Below are 27,981 nucleotides of genomic sequence, written 5' to 3' on the forward strand. Positions count from 1 at the left end.
ATCATAAATTCATCATTGAAAAAAGTATATTAAATTGAAAAGATTATATACCAGGGAAATAAATACACACATGAGCGGCCATAAGTTAGTGATGTACATGGGGAATGTAATCTACAAGATCAGAAAAAATATTTTACATACGTGATTTGGGACACAAAAGGATTGGTAATAAATATATAATAATTCATTCATACATTCAGTGATCCCGTCGGGGCTTACTTCCGAACCCTCGTAAAACGTCATTCAGGCGTATGCTCAGACGTGGTCATTGACTATAATGATGAAGACAGAGTCAACTTGTGCTTTGTTGTGCATAATTTTCGGGCACATACTGTATGCCTACTGGAGGTGGACACTCAGACGCATACACCGAAATCCCACTTTGCCGGGGTTCGATGCCTCGATGCAGTGCACTGCAATTCATACTTTCTTATTCAATACCATCTGGCACTAGCATTTTTTACCACAAAAATATAGGAATAAATGCACAGTTTTTTCTAAAAGCAATGTGTATGAAGGCATTCAGTTTCAGCCATGTAATCATAATTATTAAATAAAATGTAATGACCATATCTTGCTTGCCTTTGTAGAATTTCTTAAAAATGAGGTTTGCTGCCATCAAGAATTATTTAATATTCTAAATTCCTAGAACTGCAGTGCAAAAGTGAGATGGAAAGAAAGGTAATTTAACACATCGGAGGTTATTGCCAACACATTTAAGCCAGACAAAAGAAATGCCCTAAAATAAGATCATGGCACACCCACAAAAACACAAAGGTGTCCAACTCACAAGGGAAACTAAAGCATATCACCTCTTTTCATATTTCACCAACATCTGTGAATGCTATTTTGAGGTTTATACTAGGTTATGTGTTTGGGCTCTTGCAAAATTATTTGTTAACTATAATGAATTTTTATTTCAGATTCTACATTTTATATACATAGACAATAGTTCTTTATTTATTTATTTTTTTGCTGAAAATTACACTTAAAGGGAACCTGTCATGTAAAAGAAAATCTAATAACCTACTGATATGGGGCTAATCTGAAGGTTTGGGGATTTAATGGGAACCTGTCTAAAAAATGGAATTTATATCACAAGATACCTGACTTAAACATTTTGAACCAACACATTTTGCACAACTCCTTTTTTAACATTTTTATACCAGCTTCATCAACCCTTTTTTTGCTGAACTTAATGATGAAGAGGTGTGGCCACATGCAGGCAAATTCATCATGATTTATGTCACATAAGTGTTGGAGTAAGATGCATCACACTCATTAAGAGGCATGAGGCATTCAATAATTTTGGAACCTCTTTCACCAAAGCACTAGTGATGAGCAAACTTGTTTGGAAAATGTTCGCCAATCTTAAAGTCGGCATGAACATTCTGATTCATGTTCGAATACCCCAGCATTTTCCTCAAAATCGTCAAAATTCGGCCAAAGTTCGGTAAATGATCGAGTTTCCACTATGCTTTTGCTATGACTTTGGCTAGGATAGTAGTGCTGAGTGTTGAGTGGGGGGAAAGTGTTTGTTGAGGGGAGTGGGAGGGGAGAGGTCAGAGGAGCGGCAGACTGTAATTTTTTTTTTATTAACTTAATGTGTGGAGATTCCAGCAGCCAATCAGGGCGCAGAATCCATCCACAATATCCAGACACAAGGGCTTGTGTCATTGGCTGCTAAAGTCACATGTCCCTCTCCATATAAAAAGCGGACATGTTATTTTGGCGCCAGTTTGTTAGTGTAGCAGAGCAGAGAGGCTGCTCCTGCTGCTGCAAGTAGAAAGATAGTTAGCTAGGTGGTTTACTGTTAGCTAGTTCAGCTAGATAGGATCCTGTGTCAAATCGACCTTCCAGCATCTAAATCGTTTGTGCTAATTGAGTGGTCCTGCCTGGAGTCGACATTTCAGAATCTAAATCCTTTCTGCTAATAGTGTGGTCCGGACACCAGTCCACATTTCAGAATCTAAATCCTTTATGCTAATAATGTAATCCTGACACCAGGCCACATTTCATAATCTAAGTCCTTTTTTCTAATAGTGTGGTCCAGCCAAGAGTCCACCTTTCATAATCTAAATCCTTTCTGCTAATAGTGTGGTCCAGACACCAGTCCACATTTCAGAATCTAAATCCTTTCTGCTAATAGTGAGTTCTAACCAGGTGTCCACATTTCATAATCTAAATCCTTTCTGGTAATAGTGTGGTCCAGACAGGAATCCACATTTGAGAAACGAAATCCTTTCTGCTAATAGTGTGGTTCAGACACCAGTCCACATTTCAGAATCTAAATCCTTCCTGCTAATAATGTGGTCCAGCCAGGAGTCCACATTTCAGAATCTAAATCCTTTCTGCTAATAGTGTCGTCCAGACACCAGTCCACATTTCAGAATCTAAGTCCTTTGTACTAATAGTGTGGTCCAGACAACAGTTCAATTTTCAGAATCTAAACCTTTTCTGCTAATAGTGTGGTCCAGACACCAGTCCATATTTCAGAATCTAAATCCTTTCTGCTAATAGTGTGGTCCAGACACCAGTCCACATTTCAGCATCTAAATCCTTTTGTGCTAATTGTGTGGTCCAGCCAGCAATCCACATTTCAGCAACTAAATCATTTGTGCTAATTGCGTGGTCCAGACACCAGTCCACATTTCAGCATCTAAATCCTTTATGCTAATAGTTGGTCCAGACACCAGTCCACATTTCATCATATAAATCTTTTATGCTAATTCTGTTGTCCAGCTATACTATCTCAGTAAATAAATACTGACTGTTAATTTAGTGACAGGTGACTGACAGGTCTGGGCCTAGGGTTGTAAAACAGATGGTTAAAAGAGGGGAATGGTACATCCAACATGAGTAGGAAAAAGTGAGGTTGTGGTGGAAGGGGGAAAAGGCTTGGTGTTCAAGGTGTACTTGGAGTAGGTGGAAATGTTATTGAAAGCTCTACTGAATAAAACCCGGCTCATCCTATTCAAAGACCACTGACAACTTCTGTTACTTGACGGGCTACTCGATTCCCTTTCATTGTCAGCCGCACAGTGACCAGAATGAGCATGTGCTCCAGTGGATGGCAGCGCTGCATACAGTCCTCAGAGGTGGCACCCCAATTACCCTCGTTTTCACTCGCGTCACAACTCCCCAAGAGCCCAATTGACTGTGAGGAACCACAGATGGGTGAGTCTGCAGAGCTGTTCACACATTCTATACCATAAGCATCAGCGGTCAGTTCCAAAGATTCACAGACTCAAGAGGAGGAAAGCATCTGCACCGATGCCCAAAATTTTTTCAGTTGGATTCAGGACAGGATGAAGTGGGATTCGAGAAGAATCCAGACCCTCGCCACCAGACGTTAGCCCCTGGGGGTGGAGGTGATCCTGATGAGATTCAGATACCTGAGGCGCACGCGGACTCTACTGTGCTGTCAGGGCAGAAAGAGAAGGACTTTCGGGGCGAGGAGTGGGAGAACAGAGAGGATGACGACGAGGTTGTAGATCTCACTTGGTGTGAACCCAGAGGCATGCAGCTGAGTAGCTCAGCAGAGGAGGTGAAGAAGGAGGAAGACAAGGAGGTCACGTTGTGGCTTCCCGCACAGACATGAAGTGATGCAACCACAGCAAGCACTGCAATCTCAGACACAATTCTGGTTGTGGCCAGAAGCGGGCGTGAGTCTGCAGTTTGCAGGGGCGGCAAAGGTTACCTAGCCTGGGCCTCTTTTGAGACCACAAAGGATGACCCAACTCACGTTATCTGCCAACTTTGTAAAAATCGACTCATGACAGTCAAAAATTCCAATAATTTGACTACTACATGCATGAACTGGCACATGTACGATCAACTTGCGTTAGTCTGGGAATATCACTGCGCTAAAATGCAGAGTAGCGGGCCTCGCCAACCAACGGCCGCTCCATCAACTGTATCTGCTGCTTCTTCCTCCTCCGTCACCATGCCAAGTGTTCTCACACAGGCCTTCGGCCGCAGAACCTCCACTTGTTAACCCGCTACAGTCGGGGTGAGTGAGAGCCCATCAGTGGTTACAGAAGTGGACATGCCTGCTGTCTTTGACCGATCTCAGACACAGAGCACACCACATCTTTCTCAATCCATCATAACATCTCTGACTGAACCTCACTCACAGTCCAGCAGCTTGTCGTGTTCTCCCTACTCCACACTCTCTCAACACAGCAGCCAACCCTCGGTCATGTAAAAGATTGTTTCCTCCTACACATGCCTAAGCTAAGAGCTTGAACTTCACCAAGTCCAATCTGTTGGGCAGGGAAATGCTGCCTTTCCGCCTGGTGGATACAGCTGGTTTCCAAAAGCTGATGGTCGTCACAGTCCCCCAAAGTACCAGCTGTCTAGTCGCCATTACTTCTCTAAGAAAGCTGTGCCTGGGCTACACCAGCATGTCTCAGACAACATCACCCATTCCTTGAAAAAATATATGTCTGAAAGGGTGCATTTCACCACTGAAACCTGGATGAGCAAGCATTGCTATGGGTGTTGCATATCTCTGACTGATCACTGGGTGACTCTGGTGGCTGTGGGGGCAGGTGGGGAAGGGGCTGCTCCACAAGTCTTGTAATCCCCAAGGCTTGCGGGACAAACCTCTGTATCTAACACTTCCTCAACTGCTTCTGACGCCTCCACCTACTCTAGGACCTACACCTGCACCCTCAACCTCTCCCTTAATGAGACACATGTTCCAACAGTGCAGAGACAATCTACGCAGCCAGAGCTCACAGCAATCAGGCAGTGTTTAAATTAATATGCCTTGGAGATCACAGTCACACAGCTTAGTAGTTTTGGACAGCTATCCAGATCGAGTTTCAGTAATGGCTGTCTCCACTGAACCTGTAGTCAGGGAAGGCCATGTGCAATAACGAAGTGAACCTGGTGGCGGCCCTACGCGGGGCAACCTCATACACGAGCCTTGCATGGCTAACATTCTCAGTCTGGTGGTACAGCAATTTCTCCGGTCTGAATGCGCTGCTGCAGAAAGCACGGTCGATTTGTGTTCACTTCCGCCGTTCGTAACCCACGGGTCATCGACTTGCATCGATACAGAGGTGTTTCGGTCTACCAGTTGATATGCGATGTGCTGATACAATGGAATTCCACTCTGCACATGTTGCAGCGACTGTGGCAGAAGAGATGATCCCTGGTGCAGTAAGTCATTTTGCATAGCCTCAGTCAACGCAGCATGGATGTGGTAGAAATCACGCTTGCAGAGAGGGCACAGATGAAGGGCCTCTGCACCCTTCTGCACAGTTTCAAAATGACTACTAAGATGGTTAGCGCAGACAACGTAGTCATCAGCATAACTATTCCGGTCATCTACATACTGGGGCATTCTTTGAATAGTCTGTGGGAGGAGGTGGTAGTCAAAGAGGAAGAGGAGGAAGCAGAGGAGAATGTGGAAGGGATAACAATATCTCTAAATTCCGGACTGTCATCGCACAGGCGAGTGGCATGGGAGGGTGGATTACAGCGATCGAGGGGGACAAGGAGGAAGCAGTGATGGGCGCGCAACAGTCAAGAGATTAAGAGGATAATGATCCCCTCTCTGTTTGTGGTTAGAGGGAGTGGTCAAAGGAAGTGAGCTTGAGTGTTACCCCGCCACCCACACATCATGGACTTGGACCTCATGGAAGCGACCGACACATGTGCACCTTCTTGCTGCACTATCTGAAACATGATGCCCATATTGTTGGGATTAGAAATAGTGCTGACTATTGGATTGCCACTCTGTTAGATTCACGGTACAAGAGTAAATTTTTCCAGATGCTTCCTTCCCCTGGAAAGCGACACGCACATGCTGGAGTATTGAAACACACTTGTAGACAATCTTAAGAGTTGTTTTCCCCAAGACAGCAGTGAGGTACTCAGTGTACATCACAGTTCTAGACTTCTAACCCCAGGAATGTTGAGTCGTCAATGCAAAAACATTAGCAGCAGCAGTGTAAGTGGCAGAAGTAATTTCTGTGAGTCGTTTCACACATTTTTTAGACCAGCCCCTGCACCAGCAGAACAGAGTACAAGTCTGACACATAGTGAACGACTAGAGAGGATGGTGCAGGAGTATCTCGAGCTCAATATCAATGCCATCAGGGTTTTTTTGGACTCTTTTGCATTTTGGCCTTCAAAAATGGAAGCGTACCCTGAGCTCGCCTGTCACACCTTGGAGGTTTTGTCATGCCCTGCAGCCAGTGTTCTCTCAGAACATGTCTTTAGCCCTGCTGGTGGTGTCTTGACGGATAGGCACATCTGACTGTCCCATGAAAGTGTAGACCGCCTAACTTTCATCAAGATGAACAAGTCATGGATCTCCAATGACTTTTGCACCCAAGTCGCAGACTGGACAGACTAGGCGATGGCGTAGTTTTTACTGTGCTGCATTGATCTCGCGTTATTGAAGTAGGTGACACCTTAATCGAGGCTTCTGTACCTGCTGTTGTTACTGCTGCTGATGTTACTAACAATTTTCGTAAATGTTTGGACTCCAAGTTGGGCCTCCTTCATGTGTGTTGCCTGTAGCAGTAAGGCTCCCAGACTGGCAGGCCTGCACTTACTTTCAGTCAATTACCTGTGTTACTATCCTTACATTTTTCTAACAATAGTAGTCTACGAAGCTGATATTTTGGCCACCTGAGTGTGGCTGAGCAGAAAAACAGTTTGCGCTGTTGCATGAGATATCAGGGCTCCCAGCACAGCAGGCCTACACTGGTCCCTCACCCACCTCTTAATTTCAACTTAAATTCAAATGTGTAAATGCTGGCCCAGACCTTGTCTCATGCATGGCCCATGCCTGACTGCTGCTTTGCCATTATAAAATTTCTACTGTGGGTCAATTGATGACACTTTTCCTGGTGTCTGTCCCTAATTCTTGGGCTCCCAGACCGGCAGGCCTGCACTTACTTTCAGTCAACTACCTGTGTTACTATCCTTACATTTTTCTAAGGACAGAGACACACTGCTGTATTTCTCTTGAGAGGATCGCATCATAAACCACGTACTGGCCTGCACCTCTCCTGACCTGAGCGAAGCTGATATTTGACTGTTGTGTCTGTTGCCAGAATTTGGCTGGGATCTCAGAGCACCAGGCCTACACCTGTCACTTATCCACCTACTACTGATCAATGTTTAAGCTAGCAATGCTGGTCAAAACCCTGCCCCATGCATCCATGCTGCACAATTATACTATTTGTACTCTGGGTCAATTGATGCCACTTTACCTGTTGTCTGCCTATAATTTGAGCTGATTTGGCAGCTTTTGGGCCACTTGCCAAACAAAACCGAACCTTGAAAGGTTTGCTCATCTCTAATTACCATCACACAATATAGAAGACGCACATCACTATCCACATAGAGAAACAGCATAACACTGCACACATAGCGCGATTGTTGTATTCAGGTGTAGGAATGCAGCAGAACAGTCGATCATTATTACACTAGTTCATACCTGACAGTTATATGAATAACAATCATCACATAAAAGAAACTGTTAAAAATATCCAGTAAATTTCTTAACCCCTTTCTGACATGGGTCGTAATAATACTTATCTGCGCCCTGGGTCTATCGGACCAGATACGTATTATTACGCCCGGTCGATCGCACCCGCACCGAGGCTGTGCTGGTGCGAACGCTACCGGGTGTCAGCTGATTCTCACAGTTGACACCCAGTGCTGTGTGCTAGGAGCAGTCCTTCACTGCTCTCAGCACATTAACCCCCGAAATGCTGCGATCAACCAGCCGGTGGTTGTCATGGTGACCCGATATAGTCATGACGACATCCGGGTCACCAGGCACCAGGAAGTTACTTTGATCCTGCGCAGTGCGCGATCAAAGTAACTTCTGCATGCAGTCTGAGATCCTGTATAGCATAGATATGCTGCTGCTGCATCTCTATGCTATACAAGTGATCAGCCTGCAAAAGATGAAAGTCCCCTAGTGGGACAAAGTGTAAAAGTTAATAAAGTGTCAGAAAATGAAAAAAAACTGAAAAAAAAATTGTAAAAATATAAAGAAATGAAAAACATAATCCAAAAAAATAAAAATATACTGTACCCATAAATAATATAATTATGAAAAAAGAAAAAAAAAAGAAAAGTACACATATTTGGTATTGCTGCATCCAGAACGACCTGACCTATAAAACTGTCCCACTAGTTAACCCCTTTAGTTAACAAGTTAAAAAATATAAATAAAAAACGAAGCAAAAAACGATGCTTTATCATCATACTGCCAAATAAAAAATGGAATAAAACGCGATCAAAAAAACAGATGTAAATAAAATAAAAATGGTACCGCTGAACACGTCATCTTGTCCCGCAAAAACATAAAAAATATATATGTGGTACCGCTGTAAACGTACTGACCTGAAGAATAAAGCTACCTTATCAATTTTACCACACGTGGAACGACCTAAAAAAAAACAAAAAACAATTCCTAAATTGTTGGTTTTTGTTTACTCTGCCTCCCAAAAATCGGAATAGAAAGCGATCAAAAAATGTCACATGCCCGAAAATGGTACCAGTAAAAAAGTCAACTTGTCCTGCAAAAAACAAGCCATCACATGACTCTGTCGGCCGAAATATGGAAAAATTATAGCTCTCAAAATACGGAGATGCAAAAACTTATCTTCACAAAAAAAGCGTTTTTTAGTGTGTGACAGCAGTCAATCATAAAAACCCGATATGAATTTGGCATCGCTGTAATCGCACCGACCCGAAGAATAAAGTTATCTAATCACTTATACCGTACAAGGAACGGCGTAAAAAATAAACTCTAGGGTCAGGGTTGTGTACAGATTAGGGTTGTGCTACGGTTAAGGTTAGGGTTGTGCTAGGGTTAGAGTTATGGTTGTGCTAGGGTTAGAGTTATGGTTGTGCTAGGATTAAGGTTAGGGTTGTGCTAGGGTTAGGGTTGTGCTAGGGTTAGGGTTAGGGTTGTACTAGGGTTAGGGTTGTGCTAGGGTTAGGGTTGTGCTAGGGTTGTGTTGGGGTTGGAATTTTTTCAAAAGTAAAGAAAAAAAAGATTCTCGCTACTTGAGTTTTCATCGGGTCCTCGGATATGCACCGAGTATCGCGGGTGATCGAGTGACATGCTCGAGTCTCCGCCCCATATACTTTGCGGGCAAAAAATCCTTGCGGGGAGCTCCGCATGTTTTATTTTGGGTGTCTAACAACCGTGAAACATGTGGGCCGGGGACTTGAGCATGTCACTCGAGCACCCATGATACATAGTGCATACCCAAGGACCCGATGCAAATTCAAGTAGCGAGCACTTGCACTCAAGACTAATGACTTATTCAATATGATGCCCTAATGTTATCAAATTCTGTGTCGTACCTCTGGGTTCAAAATTTTCACTATACCCCCTTGATAAAATCCTTAAGGAGACTAGTTTCCAAAATGGGGATCACTTGTGGGGGGTTTCCACTGTTTAGGCGCATCAGAGGCTTTCCAAATGTGACATGGCGTCCGCTCTCAATTCCAGGCAATTTTGCGTTTAAAAAGTCACACAGTGCCGTGCGCCCAAACAGTGTATTTTCCCCACATATGGGCTATTGGAGTACTCAGGAGAAATTGCACAACAGTTTTTGGGGTCCATTTTCTCCTGTTACCCTTGTGAAAATAAAAAACTGGGGCTAAAAGATCATTTTTGTGGAAAAAGTTTGATTTTTTTATTTTCATGACTCCATGTTATAAACTTCTGTGAAGCACCTGGGGGTTCATAGTGCTCACCACACATCTAGATAAGTTCCCTGAGGGGTCTAGTTTCCAAAGTGGTGTCATTTGTGGGGGATTTCCACTGTTTAGGCACATCAGGGGCTCCCCAAACGCAACATGGCGTCCGCTAATTATTCAAGCAAATTTTACATTCAAAAAGTCAAATGGCACTCCTTCCCTTCCGAACCCTGCCATGTGCCCAAACAGTGGTTTTCCCCCACATATGGGGTATCGGAGTGCTCAGAAGGAATTGCCCAACAAATGTTGGGGTCCATTTTTTCCTGATGCCCTTGCAAAAGTAAAAAAATTGGGGTCTTAAATAACATTTTTGTGAAAAAGTTAAATGTTAATTTTTTTTTTTACCATTCCAAACATTTCTGTGAAGCACCTGAAGGGTTAATAAAGTTCTTGAATGTGGTTTTGAGCAACTTGAGGAGTGCAGTTTTTAGAATGGTGTCACTTTTGGGTATTTTCTGTCATATAGGTCCCTCAAAGTCACTTCAAATGTGATGCGGTCCCTAAAAATATGGTTTTGTAAATTTTGTTGGAAAAATGAGAAATCGCTGGTCAACTTTTAACCCTTATAACTTCCTAACAAAAAAACTTTTGTTTCCAAAATTGTGCTGATGTAATGTAGACATGTGGGAAATGTTATTTATGAACTATTTTGTGTGACATATCTCTCTGATTTAAGAGCATGAAAATTCAAAGTTTGAAAATTGCGAAATTTTCAAAATTTTTGCCAAATTTCTGATTTTTTTCACAAATAACCGCAAGTGATATCGAAAATTTTTTACCACTATCATGAAGTACAATATGTCACGAAAAAACATTCTCAGAATCAGTGGGATCCGTTAAAGCGTTCCAGAGTTATTACCTCATAAAGTGACCGTGGTCAGAATTGTAAAAATTAGCCTGGTCATTAACATGCAAACCAAAGGGGTTAATGGTTGAACAGTTTCCATCAGCCAGAAGTTTTTTAAAACTAGTTCTCCAAAAAGTCTTTGTGAACACAAATCCAAGTAAGCAGGATTATTTCCATCATTTTTATTTTCTAGGATCCAGGGACATTTAAATGTATTGTTCTAAATTAAATGAGTTTTCCAACACTAATAGGTTAGTCCTGCTTTTCTCACTTCCAAATCAGGAGCATGACATCGCATTCTACTGATTTGACACTGAGTATAATGAATAGGACATGTGCACAACGTCTGCTGATCATGCAAGAGTCCAGGCTGATATTAGAAAATCTGACATCAACTGCCGCTCACCTCTAGATACGAAAGTGTTTTTTTAAGCATCATAGGCTTGCTCTGGATAAAAAAATAATAAAATTCATACTTGTAATTTTGCATGTATTACTTAGCGTATTTGATGTATATTTTCCTCATGTATTAATAAAGTTTGTGATATTTTGAGACATGATATATAGGTGCGTCTCTGCTATTTACTTTGTTATACTGGCTGTAGGAAATTAGTTTATTCAACGTAGTACAGCCAATACATCACCAAACATGATAACATTTGGATAATGTAAAGATATATCAATACTTCAGATTTATGTGTGTGTGGCTCCATTATATATTGTTTCCAACTACTCATTTGACCCAATCAAGGGAACCTGTCATGTAAATAAATACTATTAATCTTCAGGTATTTGGCTAATCTGTAGGATAATAGCATTGTGGACCTACCCGACTCCCGCACAGAAAGCCCTGCTGATGGGAGGAAATGAACTTTATACTTCCCGACAGCCTTGGGCCTTCAGTCATACTAGTGGGCCAGCGCGGCTTGAGTGTTCGCTCAGTGCAGCGGCGACTATAACCTTACCTCTAATGCATAGACGGCTGTCAGTCAGTGCCAGTGGCACGATGACAGTCGCCGCCTCCTGAGTGGTGACTGAAGCCGCGCAAGCCTCACCTCTATGACTGAAAGCCTGAGCCTGCTGGGAAGAATAAAGTTAATCTCCTCCCAGCAGCGGGGCTCTCTCCATGCGAAAGCTGGATAGGGTCAGAATGCTATTAAGATGCAGATTAAACCCATATCTGCAGATTAATAGTGTTTTTTTAATGACGGATTCCCTTCAAGGAAAAGACAATTTTTTGTTTTTGCACTTCAGTTTTTTTCTGTTCTTCCAAGAGCTGTATGTTTTTTATTTTTCTGTCAGCATAGCTAATGAGAGCTTGTTTTCTTTTGCTAGATAAGTTGTAGTTTTGAACGACATCATTCATTTTACCATGTAAAGCACTCAAAGGTATGAAAATAAATTCCAAGTGATGTGAAATGCAAGAAAAAACGCAATTCAGCCATTGTTTTTAGGCTTTTGCTCTTACAGTGTTCATTGTGTGGTAAAAATGACCAGGTAAAATGATTTTTCAGGTCAGTATTATGGGCTAGATGTGATCTTTTGATCTTCTTCTATTGTATTTTTTGGGCGAGTGACAATGACCAAAAATTAATGTTTCCGCTGCTTCATTTTTTTTCCCTTTTTGGCATTCACCATATGTTATTTATAGGGTGTGTTAAACATATGCATACAGTATATACACTGCTCAAAAAATAAAGGGAACACTCAAATAACACATCCTAGATCTGAATGAATGCAATATTCTCATTGAATACTTTGTTCTGTATAAAGTTGAATGTGCTGACAACAAAATCACACAAAAATCATCAATGGAAATCAAATTTATTAACCAATGGAGGCCTGGATTTGGAGTCACCCCCAAAATTAAAGTGGAAAAACACACTACTGGCTGATCCAACTTTCATGTAATGTAGTTAAAACAAGTCAAAATGAGGCTCAGTATTGTGTGTGGCCTCCACGTGCCTGTATAACCTCCCTACAACGCCTGGGCATGCTCCTGATGAGGTTGCAGATGGTCTCCTGTGGGATCTCCTCCCAGACTCTGGCGAGCACATGGAGGGCTGTGCGGCCTTCCAAAGAAATGCCACCCCACACCATTACTGACCCACTGCCAAACCAGTCATGCTGAAGGATGTTGCAGGCTGCAGATCGCTCTCCACGGCGTCTCCAGACTCTGTCATGTCTGTCACATGTGCTCAGTGTGAACCTGCTTTCACAGGGCGCCAGTGGCGACTTTGCCAATCCTGGTGTTCTGTGGCAAATGCAAAGCGTCCTGCACGGTGTTGGGCTGTGAGCACAACCCCCATCTGTGGACGTCGGGCCCTCATACCACCCTCATGGAGTCGGTTTCTAACCGTTTGTGCAGACACATGCACATTTGTGGCCTGCTGGATGTCACTTTGCAGGGCTCTGGCAGTGCTCCTCCTGTTCCTCTTTGCACAAAGGCGGAGGTAGCGGTCCTGCTGCTGGGTTGTTGCCCTCCTACAGCCCCCTCCATGTCTCCTGGTGTACTGGTCTGTCTCCTGGTAGCGCCTCCAGCCTCTGGACACTACGCTGACAGACACAGCAAACCTTCTTGCCACAGCTCACATTGATGTGCCATCCTGGATGAGTTGCACTACCTGAGCAACTTCTGTGGCTTGTAGAGTCTGTCTCATGCTACCACGAGTGTGAAAGCACAACCAACATTCAAAAGTGACCAAAACATCAGCCAGAAAGCATTGGTACTGAGATGTGGTCTGTGGTCCCCACCTGCAGAACCACTCCTTTATTGAGGGTGTCTTGATAATTGCCAATAATTTCCATCTATTGTCTATTCCATTTGCACAACAGCATGTGAAATTGATTGTCTATCAGTGTTGCTTGCTAAGTGGACAGTTTGATTTCACAGAAGTTTGATTTACTTGGAGTTATATTCTGTTGTTTAAGTGTTCCCTTTATTTTTTTGAGAAGTATATATACAGGGTGGTCCAAAAGTAGGTGGACAGAAAATAATAACATTTATTTTGATTTATATATAAAATGATATTTACTAATGTAGCACCCCGAGGGCTCGGCTGCTACAGGGGTATTGCACCTCGAACCAGAGGTGTGGTATTCCACTCCCGGGTAAGGATGGAGTGTGGACTAGAACTCAGTTAGCTGCATGCACCACATACATCCCATTTCCGGGGGACAGATCAACGGTACTCCCACCAGATAGATGTGCAGGTACGACAGCGTCTGTCCCTGGCTGGAGTGGGAGGGGGGGAGGAATATCCCAGTGGTGCAGGAGCAGAGAGGGGAGGGACTCTGGGCATAGGAAGGAGCCCATTGGTGGCTAGTCACCTGGGCTCGGGTGTCAGAGGGAGTATAAAAGGTGGGCACCATCTTAGGAGTTCAGTTCAGTTCAGTCAGACAGAAGAAGAGGAGAAGAGTAGTGACAGGGAGCAGCAGCCCTGTCTGGGTGCTGCTCCTGAAGGGAGCAAGAGAGAGAAAGACAAGAGGAAAGGAACAAGGAACAAGGAAGGAATGGAACCTGGAGAAAGGCCCAGAGACATGAAGGAAGAGGGAACCCGAACACGCTAGGAGTCAGCGGGTGAAGGGTTGGCAGATCAGGGTACCGGATCCCGAACTGGTGGAGGCCACTTATCCTCAGCCAGGAACCGGAGGTCGTGGCCACGTCTTGGCGCGACCACTCACTACACTCACCACGAAGGCACGCCACATAGGGTCAGGGAAACCGGAGATAGGTTTCGCCACCAGAAGGCCCGAGGAAGCTGGACATGGGTGGGTCCCTAGTGGGGACGGCCAGAGAAAGGAACGGAGAAAGGAGTTCAAGGTCACACTCTGGAACTGCCTGGGGGTTGGTCGAGCCCCGTACCTGGTGGACGCAGCACGGCTCGGGTCGTCATCACCTGCAGGACTGACACTGATAACATCTGTGAGTAAAGCATTGAAAACTGCAATCAGTCTCTGTGTTCCATCGCACTACCAGCACTAAAGGTACCGGGACGCCCTTTCTATCACCCCCTTCACCCGCACCAGCTGCCCTGAGGCCATACCTCTCCCGTTGGGGGTTATACCACCATTGCTGCACACATACCACCGGCCTCAGCGGACTGTTCTGCAGCGGCGGCCTTGCGACCGCAAATCAACGGGTGGCGTAGTCGACACTTAAACAACATCTACAAAGACTGCCACACACTTAGTTTGACCACCCTGGGCACGGACCGGGTCCCCGCCACTCGGAGACTACTACCCCCATCGGATCCGGCTCCGGGTATTCCCCCGCGTACACGTGCGCCGCACTACAGCACTGGCCCAGGGGGCGCGTCACTAACACAAGCATAACATTGACAATTAAATTTTATTCTGAACAATAATACAAAAGCCCTTAAATTTTATCAACGCAGGTGCTCAAACTGTTTTCCATTACAATTTGCACAGCTTTGAAGTCTGCCTCTTACGCTTCGACAAACTTTTTTGCACAAGTCTCTTTGGGTATTAATTTCTTGTAATGCATCTCTTATGTAATTTTTCAAATCACTGACACTTTTTTGTTTTCGACTATAAACTTTGTCCTTGAGTACTCCCCAAAAGAAAAAATCCATTGGGGTCAAGTCTGGTGAACGTGCCAATCAAGTGGGCCTCTTCGGCCAATCCATTTATTAGGAAATGTTTCAGCAAGATACTCGCGGACTACTCTTGAATAATGTGGAGGGGCCCCATCTTGTTGGAAATAAAGGTCATTTGAATTAGGCTGTTGCTGTAACTGGGGAACAACTTGATTTATTAGAATTTTGAGATACTTATCTCCTGTGACTGTTCCATAACCTTCATAACCTTATTACACTTTCTGTCCACCTACTTTTGGACCACCCTGTATATATAGTATATATATAAACGTGTAATGCTTTATTACTCCCCTTAGGGCAATTGATCAATACTCTGAAACTGTATTGGGTGGGGTACCGGTGACGGTCAGAAGTGACTGCTGCCATGTTGAAGCTTGATAAATGCCTCTGTAATGCTTGAATGGCGTCATCTAAAGGGGGTCAACTGATGCAATTGGCTGTGATCAGTTTCGGTCGGTTTCTGACTATGTAAGAGAGCCAGCACCCCTGCTGCATGGAGTGGGCTCACCTCTTGAGCCTGCTCCATGTAGAGATAGCCCACAGCTGCAGTCTTTAAGGGCTTTAAATATTTACCAGTGGAGTAGAGGCTTTGTTGTGTGGGTTCCTGTCCACTGATATCTAGTTACAGTATTTATGTCAGGAGCAGCAATTAACATATAGAAGACTTGAGTCAATTTACAGCTGTCACTGCTGGTTTCAATGTGAGAAATATGTAGTAACACCAAATAGTAGGAAATACACAGCCCTAATTTATGAAGACTGTCAGTTTGTATGCCAATTTTCATGATGATTGCTCTGGAGTGAGATCCACCAAATTCATTAAGGGGTGTGCACCTACAATTTTTGCATCACATCAAACAGTTTTATGCCAAAATTCTGTCAAAAACAGTTTGATAAATTGAGGCCATACTGAGAGATCTCAGATTTTTTTTTTAATTTTCACTGTTTCCTCCTGCATTCACTGTGTACAAATTTATTTAGGAGGATTAATAAAAGCACAAGCTCGAGGCAAAAACTGCTTATAGCCAATGATCTGATCCTAGCTCTCATTTTTCTAAAGCCTTTTGGCCATATTCTCCTGGCCTTTTGAATTTAACTTCATTTATTTCAATAGGAAGAAACAGCATTACTTTTAGCAAGTTATTTTAATATGTTCATAAAACTTTTCCTTACTTGATCTTATTTCACCATCTTCTGATGAAACACAATATTGAAGCAGTAGTATCAGAATAGTTGAAAGCTTGAACGTTATCCATGCCATCTATGGTCTAAATGTAGATGCCTAAAAAAGAAATGCAAGATTTAAAAAAGTTAGCATGATGTAATACTAGTTTACAACAGTATATTTATTATAGTAATTAGCTATTACTTTATTAGAGTTTTATAAAAAAAAAATAAAAAAAAGAACAGAAGGTGGTTCTAAGGTTTTTTTGCAGCTTTCCCATCAATGAATTGATTGCGGAACCCTTAGCAAACAGTTGTTGGCACTGGTGGGAGCTTCTACTTCTTATACAATGTTTCATGTTTAATTTAAAAATAATTAATCCAAACTTATTGAAAAAATATGTTGGAGACTGATGTTTCTGACTCTATGAAGAAATGCCTTATGCAGAGTACATTAAATGTTTGTATATAAGCTTAAACTTGATTTATAGTTAATATATTAATATTTACGGTAACTATCTATATATATCTATATCTCTCTTAGACATGGACATGTGAACCAGGGTTTCCAACCTTAAAGAAATTCCTGGACAGTCCGTAAAAATAGGGCACATTTTTCCCCTGTCCATAAAAAAATTGATGTGTCCTTGATTTTTTTGAAGCAGGAAAGACAGATTTTTCTGACTGTATTTATCACCCATTTAGCGTTCACAGACACAGTAAATGCAGCTAATGGTTTAATATAGGATTTATGGTCTGTAGACAAGTATCACTTATAATATTAATGATTTATTATGGTCATATAATATGTTGATAAAAAGGCTGTCTGTCCGTGATTTTTTGAGATGCTGTCCACAAAAAATAAAAAATAAAGTTGGCAGCCCAGGTGTGAACAGCCCCATAGACTATAGTGGGTACAGTTACGGCCGAAAGTGTTGGCACACTTCAAATTTTTCCAGAAAATTAAGTATTTCTCCCAGAAAATTAGCCCCATAGACTATAGTGGGTACAGTTACGGCCGAAAGTGTTGGCACCCTTCAAATTTTTCCAGAAAATTAAGTATTTCTCCCAGAAAATTATTGTAAGTACACATTTTGTTATACACATGTTTATTTCCTTTGTGTGTATTAGAGCAACATAAAAACAGAGAAAAAGGGGCAAATTGGACGTAATTTCACACAAAACGCCATGACTGTACATGTTCTATTCATGTGACTCATGGACATCTCATGTCAAATTCATCCTAAACAAGCAGAATGAGTTACCCCAGGACAGAGAGCTTGGGACCAATGTAGGCCATCTTTCCTGTTACGGCTGTCAGTGATCAAGGATATTGGATATTAGAATTGAGATAACACATTGGCTGTCTGTGTACCTCAGATGCTGGTCAGGGAAGAGCACACACAAGACAGCTGAGGAGCTAAGGAGGAGAAATACATTACAGGTTGTTGTGGGATTTCAGTCTTAGCAGCACAAATATGAGCAGCAGTCCTGGTATTCACTCTGTTAAAAAACTACATCTACCATCCTAGCCATGCCTGTGGGTGCTCAATCCCTGGATAGCATCTGATGCACACATAGCCCCCAACAGTCCCAGATTCAGCTGGACTGTCTCGATTTGAGGGCTCAGTCCTGACTTCCAATTCACACCTCTCTTCGACATTGTCATTGCACCATAGCCCCTCTTCCTCATCGGGGGCATGGTCAGCATCTCTCTGGACTTACATAAATTAAATAAACCATTCCCTTCTCTTGTGATCTGTTCTCCCTGAGACCTCCATGTATGCAGGCAACAGATTAATCTATGAGCAACAGCCAAAATGATAAGCATAAGAGAATTTGATAATCTTGAGCTAAATTGCTGGCAGTGAACCCAGAAGCAGATTATACAGGTGCATAGAGATAGATCTGTATAGCAGTGTATTTCTATGTCTGTATTCTAGAAGTGAAGAAAAAGTTGAAAAACAATTCCTATAAATCTACTAAAAATAATGCAAAACAATTACAAAAATCTAATTTTCTCTTTTTTTGTGAGTCTCTGCAGGACTCGAATCCACAACCTACAACATTGCAGTTAGGAGCTAAAGTCATGAGTCACAGGCTCCACTGACATCACTGGGAGTATTTTTTATACCTAATCTGTATTGCAGGCAGTGAACCCAGAAGCAGATTATACTAGTGCATAGAGATACATCTATAGTATATTTCTATGTTCTTGTATTCTATAGGGAGAATACATGAGATTTATTTTCTTCCTATAAAATTGCTAAAAAGTAATGAAAAACAATTACAATAATGTAATTTTTAATGTGCTTTTTAAAAAATAATAAACATTACAAATCAGCAAATAACATGAACATATTTGTGTCCCTGTAATCGTAACAATCCACACAACACAGTGATCAGATTATTTATGGTGAATGGTAAATGGCACAAAAAAATGGTGTGATTGCATTTTTTTGGCTATTAAACCCATAAAAAAAATAATAGAAATATGACGCTGAGGCTGAGTTCACATGTAGCGTAAATGCTGACTTTTTTCTGCTGCTTTTTTTTTGCACATTCTCTTCAGCTGTGTGAACCACACGATGCAATACCAATCTTCTCTGATTATTACATATTTGATGCGTTTCTTTTATGTGATTTCCCTCATATTTGATGCATTTTTGGTGCAGATGTGAATCTATGTTTTTAATGGTTTTTTTAAAGGGACACAAAAACTTTGATTATGTACTTAAAAACGCAACGGTGCTTTTTTTTCTTGTGTTTTTTTCAGACTCCACATAGAAGCCTATAGAGGAAAAATAGCAGAGTTCAGCACCTAGGGCAGAATTTTAATGAAATCACATCCACTTTGCTTCGACATCTAGGCCATGTTCACATGTAATGTAGATACTGCAATTTTTTTGTTGCTTTTTTGCACAGAAATTCTGCAATGTTTAACCTTTCATGCAAAGTGGATGTCATTTCATGAAAACTGTGCCCACTGTGCATCTAATATGCTGCAGAACTGTGCTGCTTTGGTGCTTTTTTTTCACTGGAGGTTTCTATGTGGAGCCTAAAAAAAGTCATGTAAAAAACTGCAGTTACTTTTTTAAGTTCAGAATCAAAGCTTTTCTGTACTATAAAAATCACATTAAATACACATCTGCACCAAAAACGCATCAAATAAGGGGGAAAAGGCATAAAAAAAATTTAGCAGAAATGCAATTATCAGAGAAGATTGTTATTGCATAGTTTGGTGCTGACACCAGCAGAAAACAAAAAATACAGTATTTACACAGCATATGAACATGGCCTTACAGATACCAAAAAAGCCAAATATCCTATAGTGAAGCTACATAAAAAAAGAAAGTTCTGGCTCCTAGGACTATGAATGAATAAACAAAAACTAAATCCACAGATCCCAACAAGAGATGAGCAGGACACACAGATGACTTTGTGCCAGCCCTGGCTAATCAAAAGCCAAGCAGGGGACTCCAAAAGGTAAGAGATTCGAGTCCCATGAATCAATGTGCTCATCTATTTTCCCAACTGTCCTGGATACAGTGGACAGTCCCGGATTTGGGTCTACGCACTGCAATCTTGGACATGTGCTGATTTTCCCTCACTGCCACCTCTGACATCTCCTACTGCCATGGTAGAAAGAAATGGTGAATGGGCGTGGGTTGGGGTGTGACCAAAGGTTTGGTCAAAATTTAGGCCTCCACATAATTTGTCCCTCTTTCTGTTCTTCAAAAGTTGAGAGGTATGCAGATATAAGAGATATTGCAATATCTCAGCTGTGATATGAAAACATTATCTTCTGTTCTCTTCTGTCCATCACATCTCTGACAGCCAAGTCAGGAAGGAGGGCTTATGCAGATCTTGAGCTCTCGTTCCTATTCAACTCATACTGCTGCACATTTACAATGGGGTTTGTGTTTACTGGGAAATAAGTAAATAATAGAGACCATCATATCAGGCAAGATTCAAATTCACCTAGTGGTATATTTTCTCCTTGGGAAATTTCATTCGTGGAGATGTTATTCTCTGCAAATTTAATATCCTTTACTATGATCTGGGGTCTGCCTAGACCCCAAATCATAATGAATGTAATATGTAAAAAATAATAGAAATTGTTATATTTCATTCAGGTGAAATGTATTGCTGCACAGAGACCCGCTCCCTACACTGCTATACATGCCTGTGGCCGATCAAAGGCCAGCAGCAGTCATTGGCTTACCAGTGACTCGTGGTACATGGCAGTGACATCATGCACTGCCCATGCAGGCACGCTGAAGTCAGCTGCTTGCTCCTGCATTAGCTACAGTAGAGGACGTCGTGCGACGTGAGAGCGGGAGATGGTGAGAATAATCGTCTGTTTCTTTTTAAAATGTGCCTGAGAAGAACAGAAGGGACCCACAATAGCTGAAATTATACCATGATGGGGAACATTATTCTAGAATGGAGAAATTATGCCAGGATGGGGGACATTATTCCAGAATGGGGACATTAAAGCAGGATGGGGGATATTATACCAGGTTCGGTGACATTATAACAGGATGAGGGCATTATTCCATATTGGATGACAGTATACAAGGGTGGGAACATTATACCAGAATTGGGGATATTATACTAGAATGGGGACATTGTACTAGGATAGAGACATTATACCAGAATGGGTGACATTATATCAGGGAGGGGTGACAATGTTCCAGAATTGGGGACATTAGACCATGATGGAGAAATCATAGCAGGATGAGGACATTATCCCAAGATGGGTGACATTACACCAGGAATGGGCCAAGGATGAGGGAGATTACTACAAGAAGGAGCCAGGATGGGGGACATAATTACCTGGGGGATAAACACGTATGTCTTTATAGGATCTAGAACACTACAAGGGCAGTCACAGACCACTCCTGTGGGTGATTCAACTGCCTCTGCTGAAGTCATGTTGACAGAGCGAAGACTTCTTTTCCGCTCTGCTCTGTTGAAAGGGTGGGATTGTCAAAGTCAATCTGATTGACAACCGGATCACAGCTGCCTAACTGGGAAAATTGCTTTGACTTCGGACCATCCCTTAAATACATCCCTACTAATCCAACTCTGCACTATGAAAGAGATACATATTTTTCTCCAATCCATTTCTACGGAGCCTCTTTTGGTTTGCTTCTCCAAAGTGTTATTGTAGCCTATTATTAGATAGCCATTAATGATAAGGAGACCATACTGGGCATATGGAAGACAGAATGAAACATGGAATTAAATTTACTTTGAGTTCAGACCATCCCTTTAAAAGGAAAAGTAGAACTCACAACCTACAATTCAGGTCCTGGCGTTAAAGGGAATTTATCACTTATATTGTTTTTTAACTAAGTAATTTTTTTAACTAATCCTTTTTGTTCACTGAATCTCTTATTAGTTCATTTTTCTGTAGATATTTATAGGGACAGCCATCTTGCCGGAGCTGCTGTTCTGCACTGGCAACAGCTGTTAATTCTGTGGCAGAGAGTTCTAGACATGCTCTGTGGCCTGTGCAGACGTCAGGATGCAGGGTAGGTGTGAGATAAGATACTTCCTGCTCAACTGTCTTTCTACTGGAAACTAGACGCATCTCTTCCTTCTGGATCCAGTTTACATACGGTAATTCAGACTGTCATTGACAGCAGCCTGCAATCTGCTTATGGACATGAAGGGGATGGTTAATTTAGACCAACCTTTTTAGATGCTTTATTTAGACATATAGCTATAATAGATGTGAGGGCCTTCATTATATTACCCACAGCAGGGAGAATGAAAAAGCACTTTCTCTGGGGATACTCCGTTCATTATGGATGCGACCCATAGGTTTTATTGAGAATAGTGAGCAGCAAAGGCAAAGCGATTTAATCTCATTAATATAGAGTATGTCACCAGACATTTGAAACTAACTAGTAATACCATTAAAATATGATGCTAATCAGTTATCTAAAATATTCTAAAAAGTAGAGTATGTTATTCTACATAATCATTGAAGTGTACACCAAATATGTCCAGAGCTAAAAGTAAAATAAAGTAGGACGGCTAGAATTCTTTCTTTGTTATTCCACCTGTCACAATAGAAGAGGATAGGTATAAAAACACAGTTGCAGTAATCAGACATAAATATTTGCTTTACAAGATTAAGCAGTTGCCCTAGTCATCCTGCTGGTCAAGTACCTAGGAAAGCAGATGTTGTTGAATGCAGGTGAGCAAGCTTTTTTAGTTTTACATCAACCTCATTATACTACTAGCTAACAAATTCTGAAGATGATGAAGCAGAAGACTTCAGATTTGTACTGATCTGTATAGTATTAAATATTACTACTATACTAATTCACTACATTTAGTGTATTAAAATGATAGCAATTTCTATTTCATTGACCCTTTTTAGGCGCCTGTAAAATAATTTTACATTGTCCTCCCAATTATTTCAATGCAACAAATAAACAAAACACTAAATCGAGTCCCATGAGTGATAGTAAAGTACAATGATTCAGTTCTAATAGCTACTTAGTGCATTTTTCTTACACATGTTATCATTTTACATTGCAGTGCTTCAGAACTGCCTGCAGACTTGTACTTCTGTAGCAATACTGTATTTCTTCTTTTCCATTAACAAACTGGTTACTTTCTTCTATTTTCATCCTTGCAATTCCTCTGAATGATCTGGCAGACCTAGACCTGTCCATGCGCTGGCTCATGTGAATGACCCATACATAGTGCTACATTTACCCTGCAGCTTTCCTCAATTGTATTTAATTAGAGAAGCCAGGCCTCTGTTGATCATGAAGCAACCTCTATTGTAAGCAGGACTTTATTCACCCAAGAAAAAGATTATGGCCCCAATTCATCAAAGCTTTCACTCCACAACTATGGCATAAAAGCTTTGAAAAGGCGCAAAATTTTTGCCACTCTCTGCCTTTTTCATGACTATTTCTCCCAGCTCCAACAAAATGAGCAGATCTGTGGTGAGATGGGGGTACATTCCCTACACCAGAAATTTCACTGACTGGAGTAAGATTTCTGGCATGGCACACTGAAGCATACGCCACTCATCAGACACTCCTGATTAATGAAGAGGCATGCACAGCGTCATGAATCAGGAGTGTTTGACTCCAGCACGCACCATCATCAAGATTGGGGTGAATAATGCTGGTCTTGATGAATCGGGCCATATATATTCTCTCTCTAAAATCTAGTAGTCCACAAGAAAGCGCAGTAACAGTTTATTAGTGGAAACACTTTTCATTATTTAAGAACAGCTTATACAGGGGTAGAAACAAGTAGACACGCAAGATAATACTAGGACAGAAAGAATAATTACATCTTCCAGCATGAAAAGGCAACTGAAGGGTGATGAAATAAATTGAAATTCAGTAATAACATGCAGTTAATATCATGCAGTAGGTACAATGCAGTAAGGTCATTAACACCATGTATTAATGTCTTAAATGTAGTATTTTAGGTTTCAAAAAGCGTTTTACACATTATTCCAGAACCGGGTTAAGTTTTTTTCTGCTGTTTTATCCAGATTCTGTAGGGGATTCAGATTTTTTCAAATATGTTTTTCTCTAGTGTAATGCAGCGGCTTGCTAAATTGCTAAAATGTCCAGGGGCTGTGTTCTGGCTGACCATTTACCTCCCCCTCAGGTGAATGATCACATGACTGTGACATCATCACAGGTCCTGTGTGCACAAAAGGATATATAAATCCTGGTGGTTTTGAAAGAGAGAGAAAGAGGCCTGGTGAGGCAAGAAGCCTGGTCCCTGTGTCTGGGACTCCACTTGCCTGGAAGGCAAGAGGCTGGATCCCTGTATTTGGGACACCAGTAGCCTTGGAAGGCATGTGGCCTGGAGACTACATCTGGGGAGCCTTAAAGCCACAGCTGTGGCAGAACCGAGCTGATAGAAGCAGCTGAGACCCGGCAAAGGTAAATCGGCGCTTTAAGTGAATATTGATGCTGTACCTTGCTGAAGTCTGTATTTGAAGCAAAGCGGGCATAGCTGCCACTGAAAAGGCTCTAGGATATTACATGTGTAACATTCCTGCGAGCCACTGAAATGGACTATGTTATGAGCGGTTTATGATGTGTAATAAACTGCTGGTCTTCATATTACCGGAAAACTTTGCATACAGTGGTGGTCAAAAGTATTGGCATCCCTGCAATTCTGTCAGATAATACTCAGTTTCTTCCTGAAAATGATTGCAATCACAAATTCTTTGGTATTATTATCTTCATTTAATTTGCTTGCAAGGAAAAAACACAAAAGACAATGAAGCAAAAATCAAATCATTGATCATTTCACACAAAACTCCAAAAATGGGCCAGACAAAAGTATTGGCACCCTCAGCCTAATGCTTGGTTGCACAACCTTTAGCCAAAATAACTGCGAACAACCGCTTCCGGTAACCATCAATGAGTTTCTTACAATGCTCTGCTGGAATTGTAGACCATTCTTCTTTGGCAAACTGCTCCAGGTCTCTGATATTTGAAGGGTGCCTTCTCCAAACGGCCATTTTGAGATCTCTCCACAGGTGTTCTATGGGATTCAGGTCTGGACTCATTGCTGGCCACCTTAGAAGTCTCCAGTGCTTTCTCTCAAACCATTTTATAGTGCTTTTGGAAGTGTGTTTTGGGTCATTGTCCTGCTGGAAGACCCTTGGCCTCTGAGGGAGACCCAGCTTTCTCACACTGGGCCCTACATTATGCTGCAAAATTTGTTGGTAGTCTTCAGACTTCATAATGCCATGCACGCGGTCAAGTAGTCCAGTGCCAGAGGCAGCAAAGCAACCCCAAAACATCAGGGAACCTCCGCCATGTTTGACTGTAGGGACCGTGTTCTTTTCTTTGAATGCCTCTTTTTTTTCCTGTACACTCTATGTTGATGCTTTTTCCCAAAAAGCTCTACTTTTGTCTCATCTGACCAGAGAATATTCTTCCAAAACGTTTTAGGCTTTCTCAGGTAAGCTTTGGCAAACTCCAGCCTGGCTTTTTTATGTCTTGGGGTAAGAAGTGGGGTCTTCCTGGGTATCCTACCATACAGTCCCTTTTCATTCAGACACCGACGGATAGTACGGGTTGACACTGTTGTACCCTCGGACTGCAGGGCAGCTTGAACTTGTTTGGATGTTAGTCGGGGTTCTTTATCCACCATCCGCACAATCTCTCGTCAATTTTTCTTTTCCGTCCACATCTAGGGAGGTTAGCCACAGTGCCATGGGCTTTAAACTTCTTGATGACACTGCGCACGGAAGACACAGGAACATTCAGGTCTTTGGAGATGGACTTGTAGCCTTGAGATTGCTCATGCTTCCTCACAATTTGGTTTCTCAAGTCCTCAGACAGTTCTTTGGTCTTCTTTCTTTTCTCCATGCTCAATGTGGTACACACAAGGACACAGGACAGAGGCTGAGTCAACTTTAATCCATGTTAACTGGCTGCAAGTGTGATTTATATATTGCCAACACCTGTTATGTGTCACAGGTAAGTTACAGGTGCTGTTAATTATACGAATTAGAGAAGCATCACATGATTTTTCAAACAGTGCCAATACTTTTGTCCACCCCCTTTTTTAGGTTTGGTGTGGAATTATATCCAATTTGGCTTTAGGACAATTCTTTTTTTGTTTTTTCATTGAAGACAAATTAAATGAAGATAATAATACCAAAGAATTTGTGATTGCAATCATTTTCAGGAAGAAACTGAGTATTATCTGACAGAATTGCAGGGGTGCCAATACTTTTGGCCACCACTGTATGTGCTTTAATTGATCCGGTGAAGTGAGTACCCCCCAGCGTGATGAATAGCGCTACCTTACACTAGTTTAAAAGTGTTTGTGAATGGGCCCAAGATAGATTAAGGGTATGTGCTCACATCATCTTATAGATGTGGGTGTACCTGTCAAATTGTTCAGGCGTCTTTTGTGCCATTTTATATGGTGGCTTTGCCACAGGCGGTTTTGTTTTTTATTTTTTACATCATGTTTAGAATAGTTAGAGGTGCCAAGTGGAAGCCCCCTGAAAAAAGGTCAGGTCACTTTTGAAGCCTGAAGCTGTTAAAAGAAGCTCAAAAAGACTGAATATATGCACAGCATATCCTTTTCACATTGAAGGCCATATGTTCATTCTGTTTTTTAAGGAGGATTTCAGAGCAGACCCACCCAAAAAAGACATTTTGTACACATATTGTTCTGTAATAAAGAAATAATGCTCTTATGCACTTGATGCTTTGTCCTGGTCTGATGGCATCCACATCTGTCTGGGCATTGTGTTACTACTGAAGTCAATCAGGAGCTCATAATTCACATTTCATCTAGCAGAAAAAGCCAGCTGATTGGCTGCAGTAGTCACATAAAGCCTCCTCTTGATGTTGATGTTGTTGCTAGTAGCAACTATAGTATTTTTTTATCACTCAACCCTGGGCCCATTAAGAAAGCCTTTTACAGCAAAGGAAAACCCCTTTACGAATTATAGGAAGCTATCCCAGAAATAGCATCAAAGTAAAATTTGTAAATGATAGAGCTCCAGTATATTATATTGAAAATAAGTAGAGAGATAGGGGCGCAATAGCTCTGTTATCCAACAACAACCAAGTGGGTAAAAAGAAAATGTGCTCACCTTTGTGAGATGTGTAATGCACAACTCATATAAGATTTGTAGCGAAGGGCTGCAGCCAGCACAGAATCCCTAGGGATCTTGTAAGGTAGTCTTTAATAGGGTATGTGTTACGGGTCCAGGTGGTGGAACCTCTGTGCTGTGGTGCAAGGAGGGACCCAGAGGGGCGTGACTAAGTATCAACCCGGACCGATCCTGGTCGTACGGCGGCTAACGACTCCGTGACCAGGGAGGGACCGAGCAGAGGGACCAGGTGCTACTCTGGGGACGACCTTGTAAGAGAGCAGGTGACTTCCACGGGTCAGATGGCTGGGACTGACCGGTATAACAGATGACACAGCAGGCTGGATGACGAGTGGTACTGGAGAATGGACTGGTAGGCACGGCAGGTGACAGGCGGGAGCCTCCGGGTAGACTGTCAGGTGGTCACGGCAAGTGACAGGCAGAAGTCTCTAGAAGGACAGTCTGGTAACAGGCAGGTAACAGGCGAGCGCTCCCAGGTGAGCGGGCTGACAGACACGGCAGGAAACAGGAGAGCGCTTCCAGGTGAGCGGGCTGACGGACACGGCAGGTAACAGGCGGGTGCTCCCAGGTGAGCGGGCTGACAGACAAGGCAGATAACAGGCAGGTAACAGGTGAGCGCTTCCAGGTGAGCGGGCTGATGGACACGGCAGGTAACAGGCGGGTGCTCCCAGGTGAGCGGGATGACAGACAAGGCAGATAACAGGCAGGTAACAGGTGAGCGCTCCCAGGTGAGCGGGCTGATGGACACGGCAGGTAACTGGCGGGTGCTCCCAGGTGAGCGGGCTGACAGACAAGGCAGGTAACAGGCAGGTAACAGGTGAACGCTCCAGGTGAGCGGGCTGGCAGACTCGGCAGGTAACGGGCAGATAACAGGCTGGAAGGCAGGACGAGGAGTCAGGCTAGCAGCGGAACCTGAGGGCTGAAGCAGAGATAAGTAACTGTGCAACAACTTTGCT

The 27,981-nt window shown here is 42.4% G+C and overlaps 1 protein-coding gene across 1 annotated transcript in view; it reads right to left on the bottom strand.

Annotated features, from left to right (window-relative positions):
- The window catches only part of COL21A1 (collagen type XXI alpha 1 chain), a 475,958-nt gene that overhangs the window by 319,254 nt on the left and 128,723 nt on the right, over positions 1–27,981 (bottom strand). Inside the window, exon 3 of the mRNA XM_073675431.1 lies at positions 16,390–16,498. Within this exon, the coding sequence (XP_073531532.1) occupies positions 16,390–16,477 (88 nt within the window). The 5' untranslated portion in view covers positions 16,478–16,498. The remainder of the gene's footprint in view (positions 1–16,389; positions 16,499–27,981) is intronic.

Source organism: Phyllobates terribilis, unplaced genomic scaffold, assembly GCF_046119375.1.
Source record: "Phyllobates terribilis strain yellow unplaced genomic scaffold, ASM4611937v1 Scaffold_3__8_contigs__length_932513732, whole genome shotgun sequence".
Taxonomy (NCBI): Eukaryota; Metazoa; Chordata; class Amphibia; order Anura; family Dendrobatidae; genus Phyllobates; species Phyllobates terribilis.